Raw genomic sequence first — 26,146 nt, 5'->3', positions numbered from 1 at the left:
GTGTGTGTTTGAATGTGTGTCTACATGTGTGTTGTATGTTGTGTGTGTTGAAATGAGAAGGGGGGGGGGGGCGCGCGCGCCCTCAGCAGACAGTCAGGCACAAAGACGCACGGCTCATCCGCTCGCCTCCCCATTGACGTCAGTCCGGTATCACATGAACGAGCGGGGACCAATCGGGCTGCGCGCTGCCGGAGAGTGTTGGCTCTCCTACAGCGAGACGGAGGAAAAGGCTGAATAAAAGGAAACCGAGCCAGGGAGCTTGTAACGACCGCTAAACCCCGCGGAGGAGCCCGGAGCCGCCGCCATTGGATATATCCACCGTGTGTGACTGGTTCCCGTGCGTCGTGCGCTCTGGATTATCCCGTTTGGCACCGGGGCGGACGCGCTGGATAAGGCCATGGCCCTAACGTGTTGATAGCTCTCTGGAGCTGGTGCTGGTGGGGGAGGCGAGACGCACCGCGGAGACAATTCATGGCTCATTGTGCGCGCTGGAAAATGGTGGATTATTTGCACTGTAGCATGAAAACCTTCCTCCGGCTGGATCTCCTGTCATAACCCGGAGCTCGGCGGCGTTTCCTCGGCCTCATTGAGGTCGTGTTTTTTTTTTTAGGTAGGTCCCCCCCCCCCCCTCCACACACACACACACACACACACACACACACACTCAGCTCGATCCATTTCTCCTCTGTTTCATGTACATGTCGGATTTTGGCATCGGCGCGACGCCTCGGCCCTGCGCTCCGTGACGCAAACATTTGGAGACAATAAACTGTTGGATTTAACCGAACCATGGATTTCAACAGTGGCAGCGGCGGAGGAGGAGGCGGAGGAGGTGGTGGAGGAGGAAACGAGCTGCACAACAACCAGTTTTATCAGTGCGAGGAGAACAAGCCGCTGCTGGGGGAGATGTCGGAGGGCAACAACAACACCAAGCTGGGTGCGGGGCCGTGCAAGAGGAGCCTGCACCACTGCAGCAGCAGCGGGATGCGATACAAGCTGCTCCACGAGGGGGACATCCAGGTGTGCGTGGTCAAGCACCCCCGCACCTTCCTCAGCAAGATCCTCACCTCCAAGTTCCTGCGGAGGTGGGAGCCGCACCACCTCACGCTCACAGACAGCGGCCTGACCTCGGCCACGGTGAGTCCCTGTGTGTGTGTGTGAGTGTGTGTGAGTGTGTGTGTGTGTGAGTGTGTGTGTGAGTGTGTGTGTGCTTCACATTCCTCAGGCAGCTTCAGTGTTTGTCTTTTCTTGTCTGGACGCAGCAGCAGACGCGCACCGAGATTACGCACAGTCTTTTGTTGACGCAGTTTACAAGAAGGCCGCGTGTCACCGCTCTCACGGCCCTTTCTGCTGATAGTGTCGGCTTCTCTGTGGCCCGCGACCTTCCCCCTCCACCTCCCCCTCTACCTCCACCTCCTCCTCTTCTCCTCCTCCTCGTGCAGCTCATCTCTCTGTGGCCCGCAGCCTCCTGCTTGTGTCCCTGGGGCGCAGAGGACGCACAAGGTCCCTCGGAGACGAGGCCCCTGAAGTGTGTGTTGTGTGTCTGCCGGGTTGTTGTTTGAGGTTGTTTGTGTTATTGTCTCTTGTTAAGTGGGAACTAAACCTCTCAGACATGAAGCCAGTCACTGCCTCCATCCTTCAGACCAGCCTGGTGTCTGTGTCCTGATTCATCCCAAAGGATCCAGGTTCTGTGTTTACATGGACCCTCACAGTCTAAATATTAACACAAGGATTCGCTACCATGGAAACAGCATCTTCTAACTAATTTCACCAGAATAAGCTCAAACTCACGTTAAGACGTGAGGAGTTTTCTGACTTTAGTCTCATTGTGTCGACGTCTGAATCACATCGTTACGACCTGTTGGAGTTTTAACAGCATTTTGCGACAAACAGCTGCCGAACTCTTAAAAGACAATATTTAGATCGCACGTGAAACTGTCACAGGTTGGCACCGTCGACCTCTCTGTCTGTTTTCACTCCACACAGCGCAGGACTGGAAAATCAGTATTTTCAGGACGTCAGGTTTATTTCTCTCCTCTTCCAGGTTCCACGTGTTGTTAAAACACAAAGTCTGGAGTTTATCCAGAGTTTACTTTTCACACATTGTCCAAACATCATCGAATCCTCCAGGAGAGAGGTTGGGGGCGGACAGAGACAGGAAGTGACGTAATAACTGTCAGTGGTGTATGGTCCAAACTCTCTGCAAACTAGCGCCACCTCCAGGACAGAGTCCTCTTACATGTAGCAGCTTTAACAGACAGTATTATCTTTATTCTCACACGGTACCTGCACCATCGTGTTCTCAGCAACCACAACAGGAAACACGTCTGTTTTAACTGTAATTGTTAGTAATTCAGCAGAATAACGGTGAAAGCATTAAAAGCCTTTATTTCCTCTTCTGTTATCATCAACACCTCTGACATTTTCCACAAAGCGATGCTCCGTTGTTTTATCAACACACCTTGTTGGAGGCTCTTTGGACGTCGGCCTATCACAGACGAGCCGCTCCGAGCCGAGTCTGATGTAGTGAAGGATAAAACCACCTGAGCTCAGTTTACCTGCTTGTTATCGATAATGTCGCCTGAACGAAGCGAGCGCACCTCTACGTGTTGAGCTTGTTGTCGTGTGGAGATCAGAGACGCACAACGACACACACACACACACACACACACACACACACACACACACACACACACACACACACACGTTCATTCTAATTGCGATTTTTAAAAAAACAAACCAGTAAACTGAGCTCAGGTGTTTTCATCCTTCACTTTACCCACAAGTCTCTGGGGTTGGTGTTTGTCCGGTGGAGCAGCAGCAGATCGTCCGACTCGTTCACAGCAACAGGGGAACTTTCAGGCGAGGGGCGGAGCCTGTAGAGCAGCAGGAGGCGGGACATGACGTATAACTTCTGATCAGTGTTTTTGTTTACATCCATGTCGGACACGTGCACCTTCTCCAGAGGAAAGGATGTGCAGAGGTCAGTGCAGGTGTGAAAGCAGCCGCACATTTGAATCGGTGACTGAAACATGATGATGGATCATGATGTCATTCATCATAATTCTTCCTCCTGATGACCAAATAATAGTTTGACCACATTTTACTGCTTCACTTTGACCTCAGACAGGGATCCTCAGCTGGATTACACAACGATGACTGAACAGACATTAATATAAAGTTGGTGGAAGGAAGAGTTATGGCTGAGAGAAGAACTCATTGGATCCAGGACATTCTTTTTTTTCTCTTTCTTGTGTTTTTCAAGGACAATGATTCACAGATCGTGATGGAAAAAACATTATCAGAGCACTGATATCTGTGAGGTTGTGTAATCTGCTCCCGTAAATTTTTTACTTCCTTTCACTTACGCTTTTTCAGATTTATATTCCTTCTTCTTTTCTTGCATTTTCATTAAGTTTTCTCCCGGGGGGCGGGATAGATCTACAGTTGCTGTTATTATAAAGTCGTTCACTTCCCTTTTTGTAAAAAAGACAACCATTATATTATATAAATGGAATTTAAGGGCATGAAAAAAGAAAAAAGTGCAGAATTGTCCCGGAACAACGTTCACTGTCTTCGTGGGTCTGGTGTGAACATTCCTCAGGTTGGTAGAAGTTTGGCCTTTAGGCAGCAGGACGCCTCGAGCACTGATATCTGAGCTTGATGGAATTTAAGTTGGGCCTCGGTTCTTAACGAGTGTGAATGTGCGAATCTCATCGCTTGCAAACAAAACGTGAAGGCGATAATTCTCCTATAATTTAAACGTCACTGCTGCACAGGCGTTTTCTCGTCTCCTTTATTTTACACGTGAGTGACTGCAGAGTTCAGAGAGCAGTTTTAATGTTTGGTGGAATCTGGTCGGACGGCTCTGATCGCGGCTCATGCACGTGGTGATGAAGCCTCAGGGATTCTTGATTGATGGTGGATGTGGTAAGAAACGTGCTCAGCCTTTGAACCTCGTCCTGCAGCCGCCAGCGTCGGCCAGGATACCATCTCTGTGGGAGCGGAATCAGTGAAAGCTCATTTCTGCGTCTCCTCAGACAGAAGTCGCGGCCTGTGCTGGTTTTAGTTTCAGCTGCTGCTCAGTGATCTGGTTGATTTTCTGCCTGTTTTTCGTTTTGTTTGATGTGAGCAGAATATTGAGGTTTATGAGAAACATCTCTTTAGGTCTTTAAGCTGCTATTTCAAATTGTAATTCTCTGACTCAACGACCATCGACCTACAATATGTTGCTCTGTATCCTGACTGACGATGGGGATTGAGTTGGCATCAGGAGACTGGCACATTAATATTTAAGGTTCATATATATATTTAATAACGAGCTCTGTCCCATCATTGATCTGTTATAGATGATTAACAGTCATTTCCTCACTTTAACCAAATTTTCTCTGACCCTCGTCATGAACTTGACTGTAAATCAAACCTTTGTTGGCTCCTCCTCTTTTTGCTGCGTCTCACCCGCCAACACAAGTTTGATTTACGTTTCACTTTCCGTCTGATTCTTTGTCTGGACCAGGTTCGGTTGAACTTCACTGTGAACAATGTGAAATATTTAAAAAAAAAACACAACTTGGATAACATATAAAAACTGTAAATCATTAAAACAGAAAGTACAGCACCCAATACTTATCAACAAACTCCACCCTGTTGCTTCTAAAATAACATGAAGTCGTAAATGCAAATGAGGGACAGATCATTCGTTTTATGTCAAGAGTTTTATTTGATATTTCGTGAAACCCCGACGCTCTGTTCCATCTGTGCTTTGCATCCAACTGCTGAGAGTTTCTGAGTCACTGAGCTTCCTGAGTAGGTCTAACCTCTGCATACGCCTCGTACATCATCCTGTGAAAACCCTCAGAGATCGACCGGCGGTTGAATTCCTTCAGCGCTGCACATTCAGACAACGTATCAGAAAAACTGTGTCGTTTATCACGAGCTGTCCTTTACTGAACTTTGGTCTGTTTTGAATTTACGACAGGAAACGGAGACGTCAGTGGTAGAAAGTCTGAAGCTTCTGCTGATTCTTTTGTTTTTCCTCCGGACTTTCTCTGGACCTGTGTGTTTGTGTGACATCAGCTCGCAGAGATCATGTGTCCGTTGACGACATCTCTTATTCTTCACCCTGTAAAGATTCAGGCCGAAGCATGAATGTGCATTTCCTGAGTGGCGCTGTTGTCGAGCGGTTTTGTGGGCAGGAGAACAATGCTGGTGCCTTCGCTCGCAGGCTCTCACACAGAAGAGACTTCACTTCCAACAAGGAGGCAAAGAGCGTTGACTCCGCGTCTCCAGCGTCCCCACGCACGTCACATAACTGAGATCTGCCAGAGAAAAGAGCTTTGTGAGAGCGAGCGCCGCTGCCAACAGAGTTTCATGAGTTCAACTAACAAAACTCACATGAAACTCATTTCAATCAAAGAAACATTTCCTCTTGTGTTGAAAACTATAGAAAACAATGTGTGTGTGTGTGTGTGTGTGTGTGTGGTCAGAAACCTAACCTACATCACATTTGCGTAGACGGGCGCCGGGGCAACTGAAACACTTCCTGTGTTTTATCTCGAGCGTCTGGTTGCAGCGTGAACGCGAGAGGATCATTCAAGGCAGCGAGGCGAGAGACGGGAGCCCTTCAGGGATCAATCAGGGCGGCTCCAGTGTCTCCGGCTCACGGGGGGGGGGGGGGGGGGGGGGCGGAAAAGTCAAGCAGTTATGTAAGAAGCTGCGGTGACGCCTGTTTCTGAGACACAACCATTCATTCTATTTTTGTCATGTGATCATCTGCGTCCAGTTTTCTGTCTAATTAGCAAAGACTCGTCCAAGAACCTAAATGTCAGGTGTGTGGCTCCTACACGATGGACACCGGGACACAAAGTCTCCACGTCTCCCACCACAGAGTAAAGACACGTGTCTTCAGACTACACCTCGGTGACGAAGATGATCTAATAACCATCATCAACTCCGGTGTTCATACATAAATAAATAATCAGTGTGGTTGAACTTATACTGCAGCACTTTGTAGTTTGGCTTTGTGAAGCGAACGTACATGATTCTTGTGGTTCTGGTTCGTTCCCTCGTGGTTGATTCACTCGTCGTAAGTCTCGGATCAATGAAATGTAAAGTGAAGATCGTCTGCAGAGTGATGACACTTTGGGTAGTTTTGACTTTGGAAATGAAAACAATGGAACGAACACATGAAGCCTGGTTCAGACTCTCGTGAGTAACCGTCCCGATCTCGACCATCTTCAAACTGAAGGATTTGATTTGTTCTGGCTCATGAAAGAAAGAAGCTCACAACATGTTTTTATAAAAACCTCGAAGTTGGTGCACAGGTTCAAACAGGAAACACAGGACCAGTAGAGCTCATGGGGTCTCAGCCCTAATGAGACTGAACTTCACTTCTGAGCTCCTGGTGAAGGTCAGGGGTCATGTGACCCGTGGGTAGGTTACGGTTAGAGTTGAGCTCGAACTGGTTAAAGATGCAGATCAGATTTTGGTTTTGTTTTGAATATGTGAAGAAGAAATTCACATCAGCTCATCAAAGAGGAAGCAGCTGAGAAACCGACTGGTGGTTTTGTTTCAATTCAAAATAAAGGGAAGAGAAAAAAATGATGACACACACACACACACACACACACACACACACACACACACACAGTGAAACTTGAGTCTTCACACCTTTATTCTCCCATAATCCTCTTTGCTTTCAACTAGTTAGTGATTTATCGTGAGCTGTTTGAACTTATAACACCACACAGGTTTAAATTCTAAGTTTAAGTTTCACATGTTTTTGTCCATTGAGCTGAATCTGTGCATATGTAGGAAGAATAAACACGAGGCTGAATTCAAACCGGAGCCTCTGACACAAACTGAGCAGCGATCATAGTTGTGGACGACAAGACGTCATAGAAAGTCCAGAAAAACTATTTTCCATTACGAGCAGTTTTATTTATATTCTCCTGCTGTTTTGGAATCAGAGTCAACGGCCCAGTGAGAGAAGATGAGAACGAACGTGTGTCTTCACAGAAACAGACGGGATCAAGATCATGATCATGAAACTGAACGTCAAACTGTCCACGTGCACGTTCACCTTCTGTTATTGACACGTGGAGCAGACCAGTGCAGTGTTGGAGTCACTCGTCTCACTGCAGGACTTTGACTTGAACTGTGTTTCCATCCTCGTCTGGTTGTTCCCTAACATTTGGAGAAGTAGAGCGGCTTCTTGTTCTGGGAAGTGACGTCACACGAGCTTGTCCCCCGAACGCAGACATTTCTGTCCCCGTGTGATCGATCGGTCACAATGAGGGTCTTTGAGGCGACGGGGCGGTCGCATCACCTCGGTCACCCTTTGAATCCGGGTCACTGCTGAATGACTTCTTGTTCGGGAACTGCCGTCGTGTGATTGTAAATATGAAACCGAGAGAACACAGGATGTGAAACAATGTTTTTTTTTTTTTTTTGGGTCCGATGACGGAACAGGAAGAAATCTGCACTCAGATGACCTCTGATCAACTTCTAATGTGAAGCTAAACTTTGTCCAATGTCCACAGTGTCTCTGTCCTTCAATGGCTTGAATTCATTTTTCACAGCCAGAGTTTAAGAGAGGGACTCGTATTTTTATACTTCACTTAATCTCAGGGGTGAGAGCGGCCGTCCTCTAACCAGAAGGTCGGCAGTTCGATCCCAGTCTTCCCTCGTCCACATGCCGAAGTGTCCTTGGGCAAGATGCTGAACCCCAAATCTCTGTTCTCATAGAGAACGTGCTGCACATAGATGCACTGTATGAATGTGTGTGTGTGTGAATGCAAAAGTGTAAAGCACGGTGGTCATCAGTTCGAGACGAGCGCTTCATAAATACAGGAAGAGAGAGAGAGAGGAATCTGTGAGTCCAACGCCCGGCCTCACTGGATGTGTGAGGGGCGTGGTCACTCTGATCAGATGTCATGGGCGCCGAAATGAAAAGCAACGAGCGCACGATGTGACTCAGGCTCCTCGAGAGAGTCAGAGCGCTGCACGTGCACCCGGTGTGACCCTGGTGCTAGATTAGTAAGGATCCCTGGAGGTGATCCTGAGGTCTCAAAGATGTCAGAGCGACCCTTGACATTTGACCTTTGACCTCCAAAATACACGTGGTCCGTCCTTGAGTCCAAGTGAACGTTTTTTATCAGATATGAAGAAATTCCCTCGAGGTGCTGCTGAGATTTCGAGTTCACGAGAATGAGACAGACAACCTGTAAAAAAACATGACCTCTGGCTATTGGCTGTCGTCAGACTGAAGACCTCAACAAACCTGCTTCAGACGAACGTGAACGCATGAACGACTGGAAACAGAAACAACAGAATAACAAACAAGAGTTGAGCTGCACGTGCACGTGATGTGTGCTTTTCCTCCTGCAGCTCAGTGAACACAACGTATCAGGAGCCGATAGCGTTGTTGACGCGGCTCAGCGTTCACACGTGCCGACGCAAAGTCACAGCACACCTGAGAGTTAAAGGAGACGAGCCGCTCTTTCTTTTTCTGAACGCACGATAACATGTAGTTTTATTTATTCTAGTTGTGTTGTGGATGTTGCTCTGAGCATTTCTGGCAGCAGGAAGATGTTTGTGGGACTGAGTTTAAATAAACGTGTGCGTGTGTCTGCGTGTGTGTGTGTGTGTCTGCGTGTGTGTGTGTGTGTCTGCGTGTGTGTGTGTGTGTGTGTGTGTCATGTCATCCTCTGCGGTTCATTCATGTGGTTTTGGGAAACTGTTGAACAGACGTTCGTCAGCTCAATACGAGTCATTAAATTCAACTCATCGTTGTTTTCAGGTCTTTTCATTTATTGACTTTAAGAAACAAACAGAATCTTGTTCAGAAGTTTTACTTTTATCTCAGTGTTCCGTCAGAGGGTTTTTATAAATGTCCCTGTTTTTACATTATTAGACCGAGTGAATAACTGATCCCCTACAGATCATGAATGTATACGTGTTCATATGAATTAATGGTCATGTATGTTCCATTATCATAAACTGAATTCACTGAAACATATTCAAAGACTTCCTGTTCTGCGTCTTTCGATTCCAGGAGATCGTTTAAATCGGCCAAAATAAGTTTGTTCTCTATTTCTCGATGCTGATTGTCACGACACAGCGTCACGGGTTTTTTCTTTTCTGCTCAATTCAAAACATTTTCAACTCAAGCGGACGCAAATTTGCGTCCTGAAATAATTCACTCTGCCGTAATCAGCCGCACGTTTACCGGAATGTTATAAAACAAGAGATATTGCGCAAAGACTGCGTGGCCACTTTCCATTGCTTCTTCTTCTCCCTCCCATCATTGCTGCTGTCTGCCTCTCCCTGGTAACGAACCACAAGAAGAAAAAAAAAAAAATGAAACACAACATACATCTTCATCATGTTGTTTCTATGGCAACTCAGCAGCGAGGAGAACCGACGAGAGGAGCCGCAGCCTCCTCTGACCCTCCTCCGCCATGATAGGCAGAACAGGACGAGGAAGAAAAGAGAAAAACAGACAGAAAAAGCCGAGAGGAGCAGAGAGAGGGAGAGACACATTAAGGTGGAGGGAGGCAATCACTGTACGCTCTTGTGCGGGATGGAGTATCTATGGTAACCCTCGGCTGGTTATCAGAAAATTGAACTTCCTTCTGTTTGTCTGCGCTCTGCTTTGTCTCCGCCTGTTCAAAAACACAACGCCGTCCACGTCGCTCCTCAGCGCTCGCTCTCACGCCTCGCTGTCACTCGGGCAGCTGCTCCAGTCGTTATGGTGCTTTACGTTCAAATCGAGCAAAAACACACGATTCTGTTTTCAAAAAAAATAAATCAATCAAATAAACACTATTCAGCAGCACAGACAGAAACAAAGACAGACGGGTGGACAGAGACGGGGGTTCACGTTTACTCTCCCAAGGAAATGAGACATCTCGCCCAGAACCAATATTTGCCATGGATGTTGTCCATAATGAAAATACAGTATGTGCAGTTTCACAACAGGCGTGTGTGCGTGTGCGTGTGCGTGTGTGTTGGAGACATTCTGTTTATCTGCACTGATCCCAGATCAGTCTGTGGAGTGTGTTTTTGACTGTTACCTGGTCCGTCACATTATAACCGTGGTCGTTGTTCAGATGTCTATGAGATTTATATCTTCATTGTCGTTTTCTTCAGCTCCACCAGGTTTGTGTGGTGACGTCCAGGCTGAGCTCTGTGCCTCCGACTGAGAGACTTACAAAAAAAAAAAACCCATCCGCTGGAGTGAGTCTGAGCGAGCGTCACAAGTTTTCTAGATGAAAATAAAAAGTTAATATAGGCTCAGCTGCCGCGGATGACGTCCCCCATCAGCAATGATTGATTCCAACTCATTCAGTGACGCTGAATTCTGGGAAAAATCGAGTGCTGATTCATTTTACTGCTGAATTCTGCTGTTCTGACACGTCTTATTTTAGACTCTGTGGCAACGTCCCTCGTCAAAGTCCTCTCGGGCTTCGAAGATATACAAACTCGGTTTCCTTGTGGCTTTCGCTCGACCTCGTTATTTTTATCTGTTTATATTCTTTCCTCTTTTTTTTTTTTTTTCACCTCCCCCCACTTCTCTCTAAAGACTCTTCTGTTCCTGGCTCCGGAAACTTGTGGTAATTTGTCAGCGTTTCTGTAATCGTTCAGAGACGAGCAAACAGGTTGTGGCCTGTTACTGTTGCATCTGTGATCCCAGCTCTCACAATGGTGAGGGCTGTGATCCCAGCCTGTGTGTGTGTGTGTGTCTGTGTGTGTGTGTGTGTTGACTCACAGCCACATGAACAATGTGTCTCTAGGTGATGCTTTGTGTAATTGTGTGATTAATGGCCTTTGCTAAATTGATTTTCCACTTTGTCTCAGCGTTCAGTGACTGTTCACTTGGAACAATATCAAATGTCACCACAGCTGATAAAGACGACTGTCCTGCCGTGTGCGTTCTGTGCAGCAGCAGCGGGTTTGTTTGGCCGTGTGTTTACTCAGGGCAGCCCAGCCCAGGTGATATTTCTTTTTGTCCGTCCAGCCGACTGCCAGTAAAAATAAATGGCTTTTTATCCTGGGGCTCTGTTTAAACACACAGTGTGTACTCTGAATGTGAGACTGACTCCCTCCTCTCTGTCCCTCAGCCCACCGGTTACATGGAGACGTCACTGTCCTACAGCTCCATCGAGGACCTGCAGCTGCTCTCGTGGGACAACGCTCCAAAGTACTGCGTCCAGCTCAGCTTCCCCGGAGGCACCGTCCTGCTGCAGGTAACACGACGCACCGTTTGTTTGCATGAACGTTCTGGGACAGATCTGGTTGTTGACACAGGCAGCAACAGCACGAGTTAAAATAAAGAACTGCTTCTACCTGAACATGTTCTGAAACAACTGCTTCCATCCAGGCTTCATATTTAGTTTGGAATAGGAAAGACAAAGTTGCTGGTGAGTGATTGTGGGTCTGTTGACAGATCATCACATTGACACGTGTGTAAACATTTGTCTGAGGACAAAGGTCAAAGGTTCCACAGCTTCTTTTTATGCACAACAATAATTCTGTGATTCTTTTCAATGAGAGCGAAGGTTTTTTTTTTTTTATTTTACCTCAGAGCCTGAAAACTAAATCTGGAAACACTGATTAAAATGAAATAAGGAGACGGTTCTTTTGTCGTCTCTGATGTTTGAGGACAGAACCATGTCCCCAGTGAACTGGTCCACATTAACCAGGGTCGTTCACTGAGCACATTTGGTTCTGTTACCCTCCAGCCCGATTACCTCTGATACACAACCCATTAAGGGTGTTGGGGGTTGACACTGTGTACCCTCCCCCGCCGGTGTGTTTGCTCTCACCTGCTGCCAGATGTCTGCGGAGCTGCCGGCAGGTTCAGAAGGAAAAGAGCTTCATTTCCACGAGCCCCCGTCAGTCAGGGTTCCGGCTCCGAGCTGCGGACAAGAGCAGAACCTGCTGTTGTTTTCCAGCGATGGAAAGAACATAGAAATTAGAAGATGATTGAAATACAACAGAGAACAGAAGATGTCTGAGGTTTAGAGATTAACCTCGTCTCATCTGAACTTCATCCTGGTTCTGGCTTCAGCAGCCGGTCGCTGTCGTTGCCAGTTTGGGAAATTCTTCCGAAGATACTGGAACATGTGAGCGACGGGTGTTTCCTTTTAGATCAATTATTTAAACATTGAATCTTTCGGATTTTCACCTGAACTTCCACCCAAACTTTATCACAGAGCAAAGTTTTAAACCCTTGTTTTAAACTCGTGTGGAGAGGGGGTGTGTACTGAACCCCGACGGAGCTGACGGAGAGGAGCCCGGTGCCTGAGGGCTCTAGCTCCCGTTCTACTTTTAACACATCTTGTTTGTTTCTGAACCTGAACTTCAGGAGTGAAAGGTTCGTCAGGACGAGGTCCAAACATTGAGTCCGACCAGAGGAGGTGTTCTGGATCAAACTGATCCCTGGAAACACTTTTATTTGACTCACTGATGTCTCACAGCTGATTCTGCTGAGCTCAATGTTTTCTGAAATTTCACTCATTGTTTCCCATAATGCATCGAGAAAATCAGTGTACAACCGATGGTCACTAAACGTTTTTTAAGGGAGTAAAATGAACATTTAAGATTTTCCACCGGCAGACGTTGTTTCTGTCACTTTATAGTTTCTGTATAGAAGTGAGTGATGTATGATTTCAGATGTGAATTAAAACTCAGGAGGTTTTATTTGTGTCTGTTCATCTTTGGTTTAGTTGATTAATATATTGTGTGTCTTTGTGCGTGTGTGTGTGTGTGTGTGTGTGTGTACGTGCGTGTGTGCGTGTGTTACAGGCTGCAAACAGCTACTTAAGAGACCAGTGGTTTCACTCCCTGCAGTGGAAGGTAAGGTTACACTTTGTCTTTAACTATTAATGTCAGTGTGTCATCAGCTCCATCAAAGCTTCTCATCTCTCACACACACACACACACACACACACACACACACACACACACACACACACTAACACACACACACACACACACACACTGTTTAACTTATTTTACATCTTTTGTTTCTTCTAAAATATTAACAAATGCACAACATCCCCTAATTTCAGATCACATGTCATTTTTTTTATAGTTTACATTCATAGTTATAGACTTTGAACAAACAGACCTTTATGAGGATCAGTGGCTCAAACCTTTATCTGAGCTAATAAAGAGCTCACAGTTACTTCCTCTGAAAAACAATCTTTCCTGTTCATGTGTTTTCGCTGCATCGTGTTGAAAAAAAAAAAAAAAAAAACTTTCCATTCCAACTCAACAAGCTAAAGAGAAGAAAACCCACAAACTCAAACCTTTCTGATCGATATCTAAGTGCTGGTTAAAAAAAAAAAACATTCCTCCAGACGTTGGTCAACTCTGTGTTTCCTGCAGAAAAAGATCTACAAGTACCGGAAGGTCCTGAACAACCCGAGCCGCTGGGACGTGGTGCTGAAGGAGATCAGAGCGCTGGTGGACATGGCGCTGACCTCGCCGCTGCAGGACGAGTCCATCCACCAGGCTCCGCTGCACATCATCTCCACCCTCCTGGCCGAGGTACACACACACACACACACACACACACACACACACACACACACACACATCAATCTTGATTAAATTTTTTGTAATTATCACAATAACAAGAAAAATCTTCCACAGTGGAAATTAAGTAATTATATCAGTCCTGAACTCAGACAGGAGTCACAGGAAAATGCTTAATCATTCTACATAAATAATAATAATTTATAGATTTGATTTATTTATTGTGTTTTTTTAAATATATCACTGTGTCACTGATTTCTTCATCTGTTGCTCTGAAGAGCTTCAGCAGGTTTGTAGCAGAGAAGGATCAGAAATCATTGAAAGAACAGTTTGATGTTTGAGTAAAATGTTGAAAAGTTCCTCTTCCTCCTCCACAGAACTCTAATCTCAGCACTCAGGATCATGAGAACATCATCGTGGTGAGTTCACTGTTACAACCAGTAGATTTCTGATGTCAGGCCGGAGTTAATGATTAACAACCTCGAGTCCGAGAGTCGAGTTGCTCAGATCTTCGAACTGTAAAACAATATTTAGATTCTGCTTGTGCACATGTTCGTGTTCCTCTCGTGTTTGTATTTGGTTTTGTTTGTGCCGGTCGGAATCTGTCAGAAGCTGTGACGTGTAGTTTTACAAGACTCGAGCTCCTGAGAGCTCAGATCTACAGCGATGGCTCCGTGCCCGGGTAGATAAGAGATATTCATGTGTGTGTGTGTGTGTGTGTGTTCAGGCCATCGCCCCTCTTCTGGAAAACAACCATCCACCTCCTGACCTGTGCGAGTTCTTCTGTAAGGTGAGTTCACGAGCAGCTCCTCCGCTCGTTTCTGTTGCACGGTTCTTTAAAGGTTCCGCTCGCTGACGTTTGCTCCTGTGTGTCGCAGCACTGTCGGGAGCGGCCGCGTTCCATGGTCGTGATTGAAGTGTTCACTCCTGTGGTCCAGAGAATCCTCAAACACAACATGGTGAGAAGAGCTCGGGGGACACCACGTGGTTTTTAGGCCGATTTTCCGCTCACCAACAAATTTTGGAACTTGCAGAGAAAAGCTCCTTTTATTTAGTCGACACGTCGCCTCGTCCGACTTCATCTCTGAAAGTTGTTGTTCATCTTTAACTTTGTTTTCCTTTCGTGCAGGATTTTGGGAAGTGCCCTCGACTGCGTCTCTTCACTCAGGAGTACATCCTGGCTCTCAATGAGCTGAACGCTGGGATGGAGGTCGTCAAGAAGTTCGTCCACAGGTGAGAAACCGTTTCATTTCCACGAGCCACGACTACTTACATCCTGTAGGTTAAACTCATGACGCAGCAGCAGGAGGCCTGAGCTGAGACTTCTGCAAATGTTTGGAGCCGCGGTATCAAACCTTTACGTGTGTGTGTGTGTGTGTGTGTGTGTGTGTGTGTGTGTGTGTGTGTGTGTGTGTGTGTGTGTGTGTGTGTGTGTGTGTGTGTGTGTGTGTGTGTGTGTGTGTGTGTGTGTGTGTGTGTGTTGTAGCATGCATGGGCCAACAGGGCAGTGCCCTCACCCGCGTGTTCTGCCAAACCTGGTGGCTGTGTGCCTTGCTGCCATCTATTCCTGTTATGAGGAGTTCATCAACAGGTCAGTCACTCACTCACACACACTCACTCACTCACACACACTTACTCACTCACACACACTCACTCACACACACACTTACTCACTCACTCACTCACACACAGAAAAAAAGAGAAGAAGCTGAAGAGTGAAATGTGACTAAAAGCTGTTTTTATGGCGACTATTGCTCAGGAGGTGATCTACTGATCTACAGAGGGTCGGTGGTTCGATTCCCGGCTCCTCCAGTCCACACGCTGACGTGTCCCTGAGTTTATGTTAACTTACATTATTAAAGTCAAACAAATAAACGAATCTCAGTGAAAGAGAAAGAAAATAACCTGTAACCACGACTGTGAATAAACATGGACGACATGACGGCTCCATAAACTGGAGTCAGAGGGCCTCGTTTGCCCCCTGGTGGCTGGCTGCACCATAGGCCATGTACAGTTTATAGTGTAGACCTCCTCCATGTTAGCAGGTGGGACATGGATCAAAGTACACATCAAACAAACGTTTCTGTGATTTTTCCTTTAATCAGTTTAAGAAATGAACCAGTTGTAGCCGAGGTCAGAGAATCTCTCTGTTGTAGTCACACACGCTGAGAACATGTGAAGCTGCTGTGAGTCTTTAACCGTGTTCTCTGTGTGATACATGTTTATTCAGCTGTCCCCCTTGTTTGCCTTCGTCCATTCTCTTTTTTTCATTGATTAGACAAACACATGATCAGTAATTTCCCACATCATGTCGGACTAATACGAAGGAAACAGTGCAAACAGCAATTTGCAGACGCTGCCGGGAAATCAGATCATTTCTGATGTCAGATCAGATTATGTCATTTACAGACTAAACTAATTTACTATGTTCCATCTGAAAAAAATAATCAATGCACCGACAGTGAAATACAAATACATGGAAAATATATATGACGTTCATTTATTCAATATAAATACACAGGAAACTATATAACATTCATTCACTAAATACACAAGAAACTATATAACATTCATTCACTAAATACACAGGGAATATTTATAATATTCTTGCTTCGTGATTGTTTCCCGTTTTAAAAAAAACCTTTAAAATCATTTACAAATCATCGTTTACAAAATATACACAAATGACAAAATGAATTTGAAACTTGTGACAGATACTTTTATCTTATCAGATATACGATGTGTAATGATAAAGCTCCTTTTAAATAAATACTTTCTGCAGTAACTTTGTGGATTTTACACATTTTTAATGGATTCAATCTAAAAAAACATTCAAATTCCAGTAAACACAAAACAAACAAAGGAAAAGATGAACTTATTTTAATATTTGATTTATATTTTATTATTCTCTTTTATTTACTACAGATATCGTGGAATATTCTGACCATGAACAAAGTTTGTGTTTTCACTAAATGAGAGTAAAGAGCTCTGAGCTTTGTCTTGTTGATCTTCAGAGACGAAGCAGCTTTGACCTCACGTCGCTGGTTTCTATTTAAATGTTCATGATTTGTTCCACTGGGACTTTTTGTGACTGCAGATGTAAAACATGATCTTCGCTCATTAACTTCACTCCAGAGAGAAGAAATACTTCTGAGCTAATTTTTCCAAAACTCCAGCTCACAGAGGAACCGTCGCTGTGGCGCCCTCTCTCCGGGCTCCCGCCTCTTTTCTTTCCACTTTGTCATTCGGCTCCTCGTTGTTATTTTTAGTTTTCCTGTCACAGTGAAATTGTTGTAACTGTCGTACTTTGACACGTTGAGTTGCGTGTGGTCCAGTCACATGTCCTTGTTCCCTCCTGCAGTCGGGACAACTCCCCCAGCCTGAAGGAGATCAGAAACGGTTGCCAGCAGCAGAATGACCGAAAGCCCCCGATGCCGCTCCGCCTGCTGCGCCCCGAACCCCCGACGCCTCCTCCGGCCACCATCCTCCCCCTCTCCGCCAACACTAGTCCTCCTCAGCCGCCTCTCCCGGCCCCCTCAAACCCCAACCCCTCCATCCCGATCACCTCCCCGACCCCCTCCCTGCCCCTCTCCCCTCCGCCCTCCGTCGTCAATTCTAGCGAGATCCTGGTGGAGCTGGAGCGGAACAACAACTCCACCAACGCCAGGCGGAAGGGAGGGCCATCAGGGGGCGACAGCGAGCCCAACCTCATCGACTGTCTGCTGGTCAGCCCGGCCGTCAACACGCTGTCCATCCAGCTGCCGGCGCAGGCCGACCGAGTGCTGGGCTGCTTCGCTCTCATCCTCAAGATGCTGTGAGTTTACAGCGTCGAAGCTTCACACACACATTTTTCTACAGATTGTCGTAAAAGGAAAAGTGAAACATTAGCCTGACGTTAAAGATGAAAGTCTTCAAAGTCGAATAGTAGATGAGGTGATTCACCCGACAAATTGCGTTAACCCAAGATTGTATTATTTTTTCTGATGCAGCGCGTCAACTTTTTCTCATTGTTTCTTTCCTCCAGTGAATCATAGAAGTTTTTATTGTGAATGTAAAAGTTTCGCAAAGTTAAAAAGCGTGTGTGTGCGTGTGCGTGCCTGCGTGTGCGTGCGTGCGTGCGTGTATGTGTGTGCGTGCGTGCGTGTATGTGTGTGTGTGTGTGTGTGTCAGGACGGCCTAAAAAGCGATAGTGTCTGTGCTTTTGTAGCTCGTGTTACTCAACAGTAACGCGACGCCGCTGCAGCTCCCGTTAATGCGACGCTGCAGGTTTGCGTCATCTCGCTGATCATGTTGCAGCTTCTCTTCTTGTCTTTTTGTTGCACGGCCGCACGTATCCGCCCTCGTCTGTTCATCCTCACAAAGGCTCTTTCTCTCCCCGTGTGTCTGACAGGTCGGACTACGACGACTGGAGACCGGCTCTGGCGAGCCTGCTGCAGCCCATCCCCTTCCCTAAAGAGTGAGTGTTCACTCCTTCACACCTCAGTCACACTGCAGGACGAGTTATAGCAATGAATCCACTCAACTCATCAGGTTTTATATTGGTTTTCTTTAGGGTCCAATATGTTTGATATGCTTTGTTCGCATGGTGAATATATTTTAATTTGAAAACAAAAATATCCCAGGACTTCTAAATGTTGACTTTTGACCTTGTGTTAAATCTTCCTGAATAATAATGTTGAGGCCTCGTCGGTCTTTTAATGTTCCTGTTAAACCTGCGTTAGTTTCATGGAGGTGCACGGTGTCTGTGCACGCAGCAGCTTCAGTCCTTCTCCATCACAGGCAGTAGTTTTACAGTATTTCATCACCTTGCACCTTCGTGCCATCCGTCTCCCACTTTTCTCGTTTTCTTCTGTCTCTTCACCGTCTCTGTGGATGAACATGTTTCTAACAGGGCCCTACTGGGGCCAGACAACTGACGTAGGAGAGGCACCTCGCCGCGGCTCCCGGGGATCGTGAGCTGCGGTGGCGGCGGCATTCCTGTCCCCAGACAGCTCGCTGTAATTGGCTGTAAGCAGCCCCGAGCCTTATTTGTGACTGGCTGGCCAATCAAGAGCTTCATTAGCTCTGACTGGTGCGCGGCTTGTTTTGACCGACGCCGGGACTCACCTGTTGCTCACCTGCGCCACTGTTGCCTGGTCAATGGCTTCGGGCGTCATTAGGAAAAGCAACAATAGTCCCCAGCAGCCTGAGGATGAAATGAGTCACATCACACATGCTCCGACGACTTCACGCACACACGCGCACAACTTCAACTCTTAAACTTAAACTCTTGAAAAGTGAACTGGAAAAGACGGACATGTTTTTTCTTAATGCATCTTAATGAACTAAACCAACTAATCCAACGCCTGAAGAGACAAATAAACATATTTTCAAATATTCAAACTATTCCTTTAATTGATTAATCGTTAATATCTTTTATAATAGTAGTATATTGTATAGTTTTTCTAAAACAATTAAACTCCATCAAGTGTTGGAACAAGTTGATATAAAAAAAACCAAACAAATCATTTAATTAACATTTAATGAATTTAACTCGAATGATTTTCCCGCAGCGATCATCAAACATCTGAAGTAACAAACAACAGTTCATGTGCTCTTCTCCTGTTTGTGTTGAAAATGTCATAACGAGCTGTGATTCCAGAGTTTCTTCTGATTGTTTCTCAGCTTCAAATGTTTCTAATCTTCTCTCTCTCTCTCTCTCTCTCTCTCTCTCTCTCTCTCTCTCTCTCTTCAGGGCCCTCGCTCACACCAAATTCACAAAGTAAGTAGTTCAGATGTCACAAACTGCTCTTCGGACTTTTCCAGGTTTGAAAACGATATGACGTTTGTGTCTCTGTGTTCTAACAGGGAACTGAAATACGTCATTCAGAGGTTTGCGGAGGACCCGAGGCAGGAGGTGAGTGTGTGTTAGTGTGTGTTAGTGTGTGTTCACCCTTGTTTCAACCAAGGACCATTAATAAAAATGGACGTAGACTTCAGGTCCTGAAAGTGAAGCCACTGCAGAAGTGTGTGAAAACTGTATTATCCAGGATGACCAGCGGGGGGCGACTCGACTGGTAGTTTCTATAGAAGTCTATAGAAAATGGTTCTTCTCACTTTATAACATCAGGAAACTTTTTGTCTCAGTCTCTAGTTTCATGTTCATTAATCATTAAGATCATTAAAGTCAAACAGACCAGAAGGCACTGGATATATTGGGGGCGGGGCTCATTTGGGGGGCGTGAGGTGTCCTGGAGCTGTCATTCAGGCTCCACCCAACGCTCCTCCAAGTATGGTTACGTCTGGTTTCAGAAAAACAAGATGGCGCCGGACAAAGTGTCAAACTGAGGCTTTAGAACAGCAGCTGACAAACAAACAGGCGACGTCACAACGCGCTGATTCTTTATTTCAACCTCGAAGCACAAGTTTCGAGTTTCATTAGTTTTATTAGAAGAGGTTTCTTGAGATTGATAAGACAGAAGTATCTCCTCGGAGCTAACTGACAGATTATTGTGTGTTTCCAGGTTCACTCCTGTCTGCTGAGCGTGCGTTCAGGTAAAGATGGCTGGTTCCAGCTCTACAGTCCAGGAGGCGTGGCCTGTGATGACGATGGGGAGCTGTTTGCCAGTATGGTGAGTGCACGGACACACACACACACACACACACACACACATACACGTTAACCTGAGCCATGTGCTAACTGACGCCTGCTTGTGATTGGTCCTCTCCGTCAGGTTCACATCTTGATGGGCTCCTGCTACAAGACCAAGAAGTTCCTCTTGTCTCTGGCTGAGAACAAGCTGGGTCCCTGCATGCTGCTGGCCCTGAGAGGAAACCAGACCATGGTGGAGGTTCGTCCACGTCCCGGGTTCTGTTACATGTCCTCCAGGGTCCCTTTGTCACTTCCTTTAACATTGTGTGTGTCTGTCTGTGTGTGTTTGTGCGTGTGCACAGATCCTGTGTCTGATGCTGGAGTACAACATCATCGACAACAAAGACACACAGCTTCAGATCATCTCCACCCTGGAGAGCACGCAGGTCGGCCTCCGCATGTACGAGCAGCTCTGTGACCGCCAACGAGAACTGAAGGAGCTGGTAACTACACACACACACACACACACACACACACACACACACACACACACACACACACACACACACAAAACCTAGCCTTAACTTAACCTCATCTTTACCTGGAACCCTTGACCTAAACTAACCCTCACCTTAACTTAACCTAAGTATAAATGAAACCTGAATATAGGATGAATTAAATTCATTAAATTAAATAGATGAATTGTTCCATGTAAGAAAGTAAAGTTTGACGTGTCTGTGGATTCTTCTTTGATCGTCCTGTCACAGTGAACGATCATCAGGTCTCAATTATTTTACAAAATAAAAAACGAGGTGTTTTATTTGTGCAAGCTCATGTGTCACTTCCTGAGTTCAGCCTGTCTGCGGCTGCTGCTCACAGACGCCACCTACTGTCTGACAATGTTCCTGCGAGGCCTTCAGCTCAGCCTCCATCTTTTTGTGTGTCCTCTCCTCAGCAAAGAAAAGGAGGCCCCACCCGCCTGACGCTGCCGTCCAAGTCCACGGTGAGACGATGCCTTCACTGCCTCACACAGCACGACCTTTAACCTTCTCTGTTTCTGAGCCACATCACGTTTGAGATGATACAACAACAACAACAACGCTCAATGTTTTTTTTTAACGCACCACAGGATGCCGACCTGGCCCGCCTGTTGAGTTCAGGTTCCTTTGGGAATTTGGAGAACCTGAGCTTGGCCTTCACCAACGTCACCAGTGCCTGTGCCGAGCAGCTCATCAAGCTGCCTTCACTCAAACAGCTCAACCTCTGGTCCACACAGGTACAAACACACACACACACACACACACACACACACACACAAATGAACAGTGATCCAACAGATGCAGAATGACTTTCTTCTTCTCTGTCCTTCAGTTCGGGGACGCAGGGTTGAGGTTGCTGTCCGAGCATCTGGCCTGTCTTCAGGTTCTGAACCTGTGTGAGACTCCGGTCACCGATGCCGGTCTGCTGGCTCTCAGCTGTAAGAAAACAATCGTGGTTTTTATTTTCTGAAAAACAATTAACAGTAATTAATTGCGAGTGTTTGTGTTTCAGCCATGAAGAGTCTGTGCAGCCTGAACATGAACAGCACCAAACTCACAGCCGACACATACGAGGACCTCAAGGTAAAACGGCAACATGAGTCCAACACATGATTTCCTATTAATTACCTAAAGAGAATTGTCTGGATGGTTTACATGTAAGACAACTCTGTGAATTCTAATTCATGAATTCTAATATATTTAAGAGTTTAAATCTCCTGCCGTGTTCTCACATGGACTCAGTCGGACATTGTCCAGAGTTGTCACTGTGTCTATTTTTAGTAGAAAACCAAGATAAACCACAGTTTTGATCTTTTGATTCTTTGTGTTTGATCTGAGGAGCTGATGCAGTTTCTGTTTCTGTCTTCAGGCCAAACTGCCCAACTTGAAAGACGTTGATGTTCGGTACACTGAGGCCTGGTGATCAGCCACACACACACACACACACACATGCACACACTCAAACACTCAAACATATGCACACACACACACACACAAACACACATTGCACACAGGCTCAGATACATAACATGAAACTTTGTGCGGCGACATCATCGCCCGCCGTCACCCATGAGTGAGGATCATGTGATGTGAGCAGAAACTGACGAACAGAGGAGGAGCCTTCGTCAGCCTCGGACGCCATCACTGGGAAGGAACTGCCTTGCTTTTTTTTTTCTGAGTGAAAAATCCTTATGGACCTCATCGCTCCCTGTACGTCTGTCCCCACTGTTCGAGGACCTTGTTGTAACTGATCAGAGGACGTATCCTGTGGCTGATTGAGACCCTCCTCTCTCTCTGCCTTTATCCTTCCTCCTCTTTCATATGTTTCTCGCTTCAGTCCATCATCCCCCCCCCCCCAACCTTCATGTGAGGAAATCCCTGAATCGACCCCGCCGCCATCAGCCTTCCACTTTCTCTCCTGCCCTCATGTGGTGAAGGCTGGATACAGCAGGCCGCATTCCCTTTGGTCTCCCGTCCCATCCGCAACGAGCTGTAGCTCTCCGAGCAGACGCGGCGGTGACCCGTCACCTCGGTCCTCGCTCCTCTGCTCTTTGGCTTCAATTCTTCGAGTCCGATTCCAGCTTTCTTCAAGTCGTTCATTGGGAAAACAAGGTGCTACCTCCCAGAAAAGAAGAGTTGCAAGACTGTGCCTATTCCTCAAACACAACACATTCACACACGATAAGGAAAAAAAAACAGAAAAAAAAAAGTTTTTATCAACTTGAATGAACATATTTTTCCAGACATCTGTGCTTTCATATATTGTGTGTTTCTATATAAAACATGAAGACAACCCCTGACATTTCAGAAACGTTTCTGGAGGAAAGTGAAACAGCGATGTTCCTTTTCCATTTGTTTTCAGTGTAAATACTGATGATCTCCCATTGCTATTTAATAGGACCGTTGTTGTAGCAGTAGCTGGGTGGTCTGGGACTGCCTGATAAGTTGTGTCTTTAAAACCTCCTTTATTCTGTCTCTCTGGGTTTGTCCTGACTAATGAAGTACACAGGCCCTGTTGTTTTGCATCATATAACACGAGAAGCCAGAGAGGGCGCCCGCACACGGATCTCTCTGTACCGTCGGTAACGCTGACGTGTACACCGGACTCTAACATGGGCCCATCACCAGCTGAGAGTTGTATATTTTCATATCCTCTGCTTTTCTTTCTCTTTTGTACAGACGTTTTTTTGAAAAGAAGAAAGGACACTTGCCAAACATCTTCATCCAGTTTAGCTTTTTGTGTTTTGTGCACTTGCTTCATCCGGCCAACGTGAGCGCGGTTTTAGTTCAGACCGGTCTGAGTGGAAACGGTTGTAACTTGCCCGTAGACTGTGAACAAAGATGGACGACGCGTCCCAGCTTCCGCCCACTATCCAGAAATGAAGCCAAAATATCCCAGAAACGAACGCTGCCATCTGGCGTGGATGATTTGGAGCCGTGATATTGAAGTCCCGCCCACCAATCATTTTGTCTCAGTCTGTTTTTATATCATCAAATAACTGATTCAAACCACACCGATCAGAAACATGAACAAACATCAGTGTGATAAGAACCATCTTCTTTTATTTTACATGTATTTTTACCTTTTGTGTGGTTGAGGTCCCATCTGCTAACATGGAGGAGGCGTTGTTTTGTTATTCGTTTTGTTATTGTATGATTAAAAGCAATTGCGCCAGAGTTAGCTAGCAGCTAATTTGCATCCCTTGGCTTTGTGACCTATACGGCAGCCAGCCACCAGGGGGCGATCAAATAGTTTCGGCTTCACTTAAAGGGAACGCTCATGTTGTCCATCGTTATTTTACAGACCCCCCCGCCCCGCTGAGGTCGCCACAGCGCCCCTAGTGGTCGCCTCTTTCTTATCTTTTGTCGGACCTCCTTTTTTAACTTGTTCTGCTGTAAGAATTTTACACCGTAATACATGGGCGACATTTTTAGTCCGTGTGGATAAAGAATTCCCGCGAGAAGACGAGACAAAATTATTTTACACGTCACAATCAGGGACAAAGATTTAAAAAAAAAAAAAAGAGATGTCAACTCTCGGACGAATCTGCCCAAAATCATTCCCTCTACATTTTGCCTGTTTGTTGTGGTAACCAAACCTGCACCTACGTCACAGGCTCCTCCTCCTTTGGGATGATGTGAGAAAACACACACGACGTATTGTTTCAGTTGCTCTGACTGCGTCCATCCTTTTAATTTATTTGTGTCGACCTCCAGATGCTCCAGATGTTGGTTGAGGACAGGATGCCGTCCATGATGATGACATGCTTTGTTTCCTATTTATTGAGTGCCATGACAATTTTCTGTTCGGTCTGTGTGCGGCCATCTTTGGGTCTAACCTCTGGACCTCTCTTCATATCCTGTATGATGTATATACGAGTGTATATAGTCGTCTCCTCCTTTCCGCTCTCTCAACCAGGTTTGAATCCTTTCGTCCCTTCTCTCTGTTGTTTCTCGGCCTCCCTCCGTCGGCAGGCTGCTGTTGCCTTCATCTTCATGTGTGTGGTTGTTTTGTTTTTTTTCACACAAAGTGCACTGTAATCTAAAAAAATCTGTTTTCAATGCATAATATCTTTTAAGTTTCTGACGTCTTTGATTCATTGACTTTAATCAAACATTTGTTTCCTGTGTTTTTGTTGTTTAGTTTTTATTTTGCATGTACATGTTGCATCATCTGGTATTTTTATTTTGTAATTTTGTTTTATAAAAGGTTTGAACTATAATAAAGGGTCTGATCACTAACTCACTGAGGTTAAGGACTGAAATGGAGAGACGCCATCAAACTGTTTTCTGATTGGTTGTTGCCAGGATCTGCCCATGAGGCTCCGGGAAGTCGAGGTTTGATCGATACTGATTTTTTAAAAAGCCAATACCAATACTGGTACTTTTTGACTGAAGCTGCCTCTTGCTGAGATTTCAGAATTAAGCTTGAGCATTTTCATATTAATAAAAAATGTCTCTCGTTTACCCAAGAATTGAGTTTGAATCCTGCCAGATAATCATATCGGAGTGTAACGTGCTGAATGGCCATTGTCTTTTTTTTAAATAAAGTTGTTGTAAGACATGCGGAAGGTGACAGTTCAGTTTAACTTCCTGTTTTATACCTGATGTTTTTAAAGTCTGAAGGTTTTGAAGGAATGATTCAACATTTTGGGAAACTGCTCGTGGCTTTTTTGACGATTTCGTTGAGAAGACGACGTCACATCATGAAGCTGCAGCCGCTCGGGACCTAAAGCTTCATTTAGCACCAGAAACAATAAGTGGAAAAATATCCTGACTGGCTGATTTTGTTTGCTAGTTATTCACTGTTTGCTCATTTTGTTGGCTGCAAACTTAAATGAGGAATCGCACGTTGAAGTTTCCCAAAATGTCAAAGTCTTCCTTCAGGCACGGTGGCAGTCTGGAGTCAGTCCCGAGGTCGTCCCTCACTCGGCTGCCACTTGTCCAGACTGAGCCTGGGGACCAGCATGTTGAGGTTGTGATGGTATAAAGTTTGTTCGTATTTTTATTACTGTCGAACATCTGATGTAGAAACACATCCTCTGTTCTGTCACGTCTCCGTATCCTGTGGAGCTCATCCTGCTTTTTGCCTTTTCCTTTCTCTGATGCTTTTTTGTTTCCACTCGATTCAAAGTGTAAAGAGATTCGTCCACGTCGTTGCAGCTGTGCTCAAGTCTTAACAGTTGTTCTGGAAGAAACCGGTCAGATGTGGCACAGACTGAAAAACTGTATTTCCCATGATTCCTTGTAGTAAAAGGTTTTTTTGGCAGCTGGAAAAGGAGCCCCCCCCCCCCTCATGTTTTCTTTTTCTCAGTCTTTCTCCACATGGATCTGCTTCTCCTGCTGGGTTATTATTATTACTATGATTCTTATTTTGCTGCTGCTCTGTGGCTGTTGTAATAAAACTACAAAAAGATCTTCAACAGGAAAAATGACAACTATGATGTTAAATAATTTCAATCAAAATTAAATTGTCTGTGAATATGTTTCA

The 26,146-nt window shown here is 45.6% G+C and overlaps 1 protein-coding gene and 2 long non-coding RNA genes across 5 annotated transcripts; 1 reads left to right on the top strand and 2 right to left on the bottom strand.

Moving 5' to 3' along the window:
* Positions 1 to 91: 91 nt before the first annotated feature.
* cmip (c-Maf inducing protein) lies at positions 92 to 26,146 on the top strand. Of its 3 annotated transcripts, XM_069528921.1 has the most exons (22): positions 92 to 610; positions 804 to 1,137; positions 11,124 to 11,249; positions 12,811 to 12,861; positions 13,396 to 13,557; positions 13,923 to 13,964; positions 14,273 to 14,335; positions 14,424 to 14,504; positions 14,675 to 14,778; positions 15,032 to 15,136; positions 16,907 to 17,359; positions 17,936 to 18,001; positions 19,280 to 19,306; positions 19,393 to 19,441; positions 20,049 to 20,156; positions 20,259 to 20,375; positions 20,479 to 20,619; positions 21,072 to 21,119; positions 21,246 to 21,392; positions 21,488 to 21,593; positions 21,668 to 21,738; positions 22,025 to 26,146. In XM_069528921.1, the coding sequence occupies exons 2-22, from the start codon at positions 907 to 909 to the stop codon at positions 22,076 to 22,078; spliced, it is 2,352 nt and encodes a 783-aa protein (XP_069385022.1). In that variant the 5' UTR covers positions 92 to 610; positions 804 to 906; the 3' UTR covers positions 22,079 to 26,146. The 3 variants fall into 3 exon arrangements, with proteins under 3 accessions (XP_069385022.1, XP_069385021.1, XP_069385024.1); XM_069528920.1 differs by having other exon boundaries at positions 96 to 1,137; XM_069528923.1 differs by lacking the exons at positions 92 to 610; positions 804 to 1,137 and adding an exon at positions 10,417 to 10,616.
* LOC138410890 (uncharacterized) lies at positions 4,701 to 6,123 on the bottom strand. The gene is made up of 2 exons (XR_011243528.1): positions 5,500 to 6,123; positions 4,701 to 5,318 (listed from the first exon to the last, which is right to left on the bottom strand). It is a non-coding gene; the product is annotated as an uncharacterized lncRNA (long non-coding RNA).
* On the bottom strand, positions 8,842 to 10,438 carry LOC138410891 (uncharacterized). The gene is made up of 2 exons (XR_011243529.1): positions 10,077 to 10,438; positions 8,842 to 9,327 (listed from the first exon to the last, which is right to left on the bottom strand). It is a non-coding gene; the product is annotated as an uncharacterized lncRNA (long non-coding RNA).

This window comes from Paralichthys olivaceus, chromosome 7 (assembly GCF_024713975.1).
Source record: "Paralichthys olivaceus isolate ysfri-2021 chromosome 7, ASM2471397v2, whole genome shotgun sequence".
Lineage (NCBI taxonomy): Eukaryota > Metazoa > Chordata > Actinopteri > Pleuronectiformes > Paralichthyidae > Paralichthys > Paralichthys olivaceus.
The sequence above is the reverse complement of the archived record's forward strand: the minus strand, read 5'-3'. Positions and strand labels throughout refer to the sequence as shown.

Bases quoted from the DNA above. Each gene is read 5' to 3' on its own strand.
- cmip (XM_069528920.1), top strand. From the start codon at position 790: ATGGATTTCAACAGTGGCAGCGGCGGAGGAGGAGGCGGAGGAGGTGGT. The intron at 12,862-13,395 runs GTAAGGTTACAC...TGTTTCCTGCAG, and splicing joins TTCACTCCCTGCAGTGGAAG to AAAAAGATCTACAAGTACCG. The intron at 14,505-14,674 runs GTGAGAAGAGCT...CCTTTCGTGCAG, and splicing joins GAATCCTCAAACACAACATG to GATTTTGGGAAGTGCCCTCG.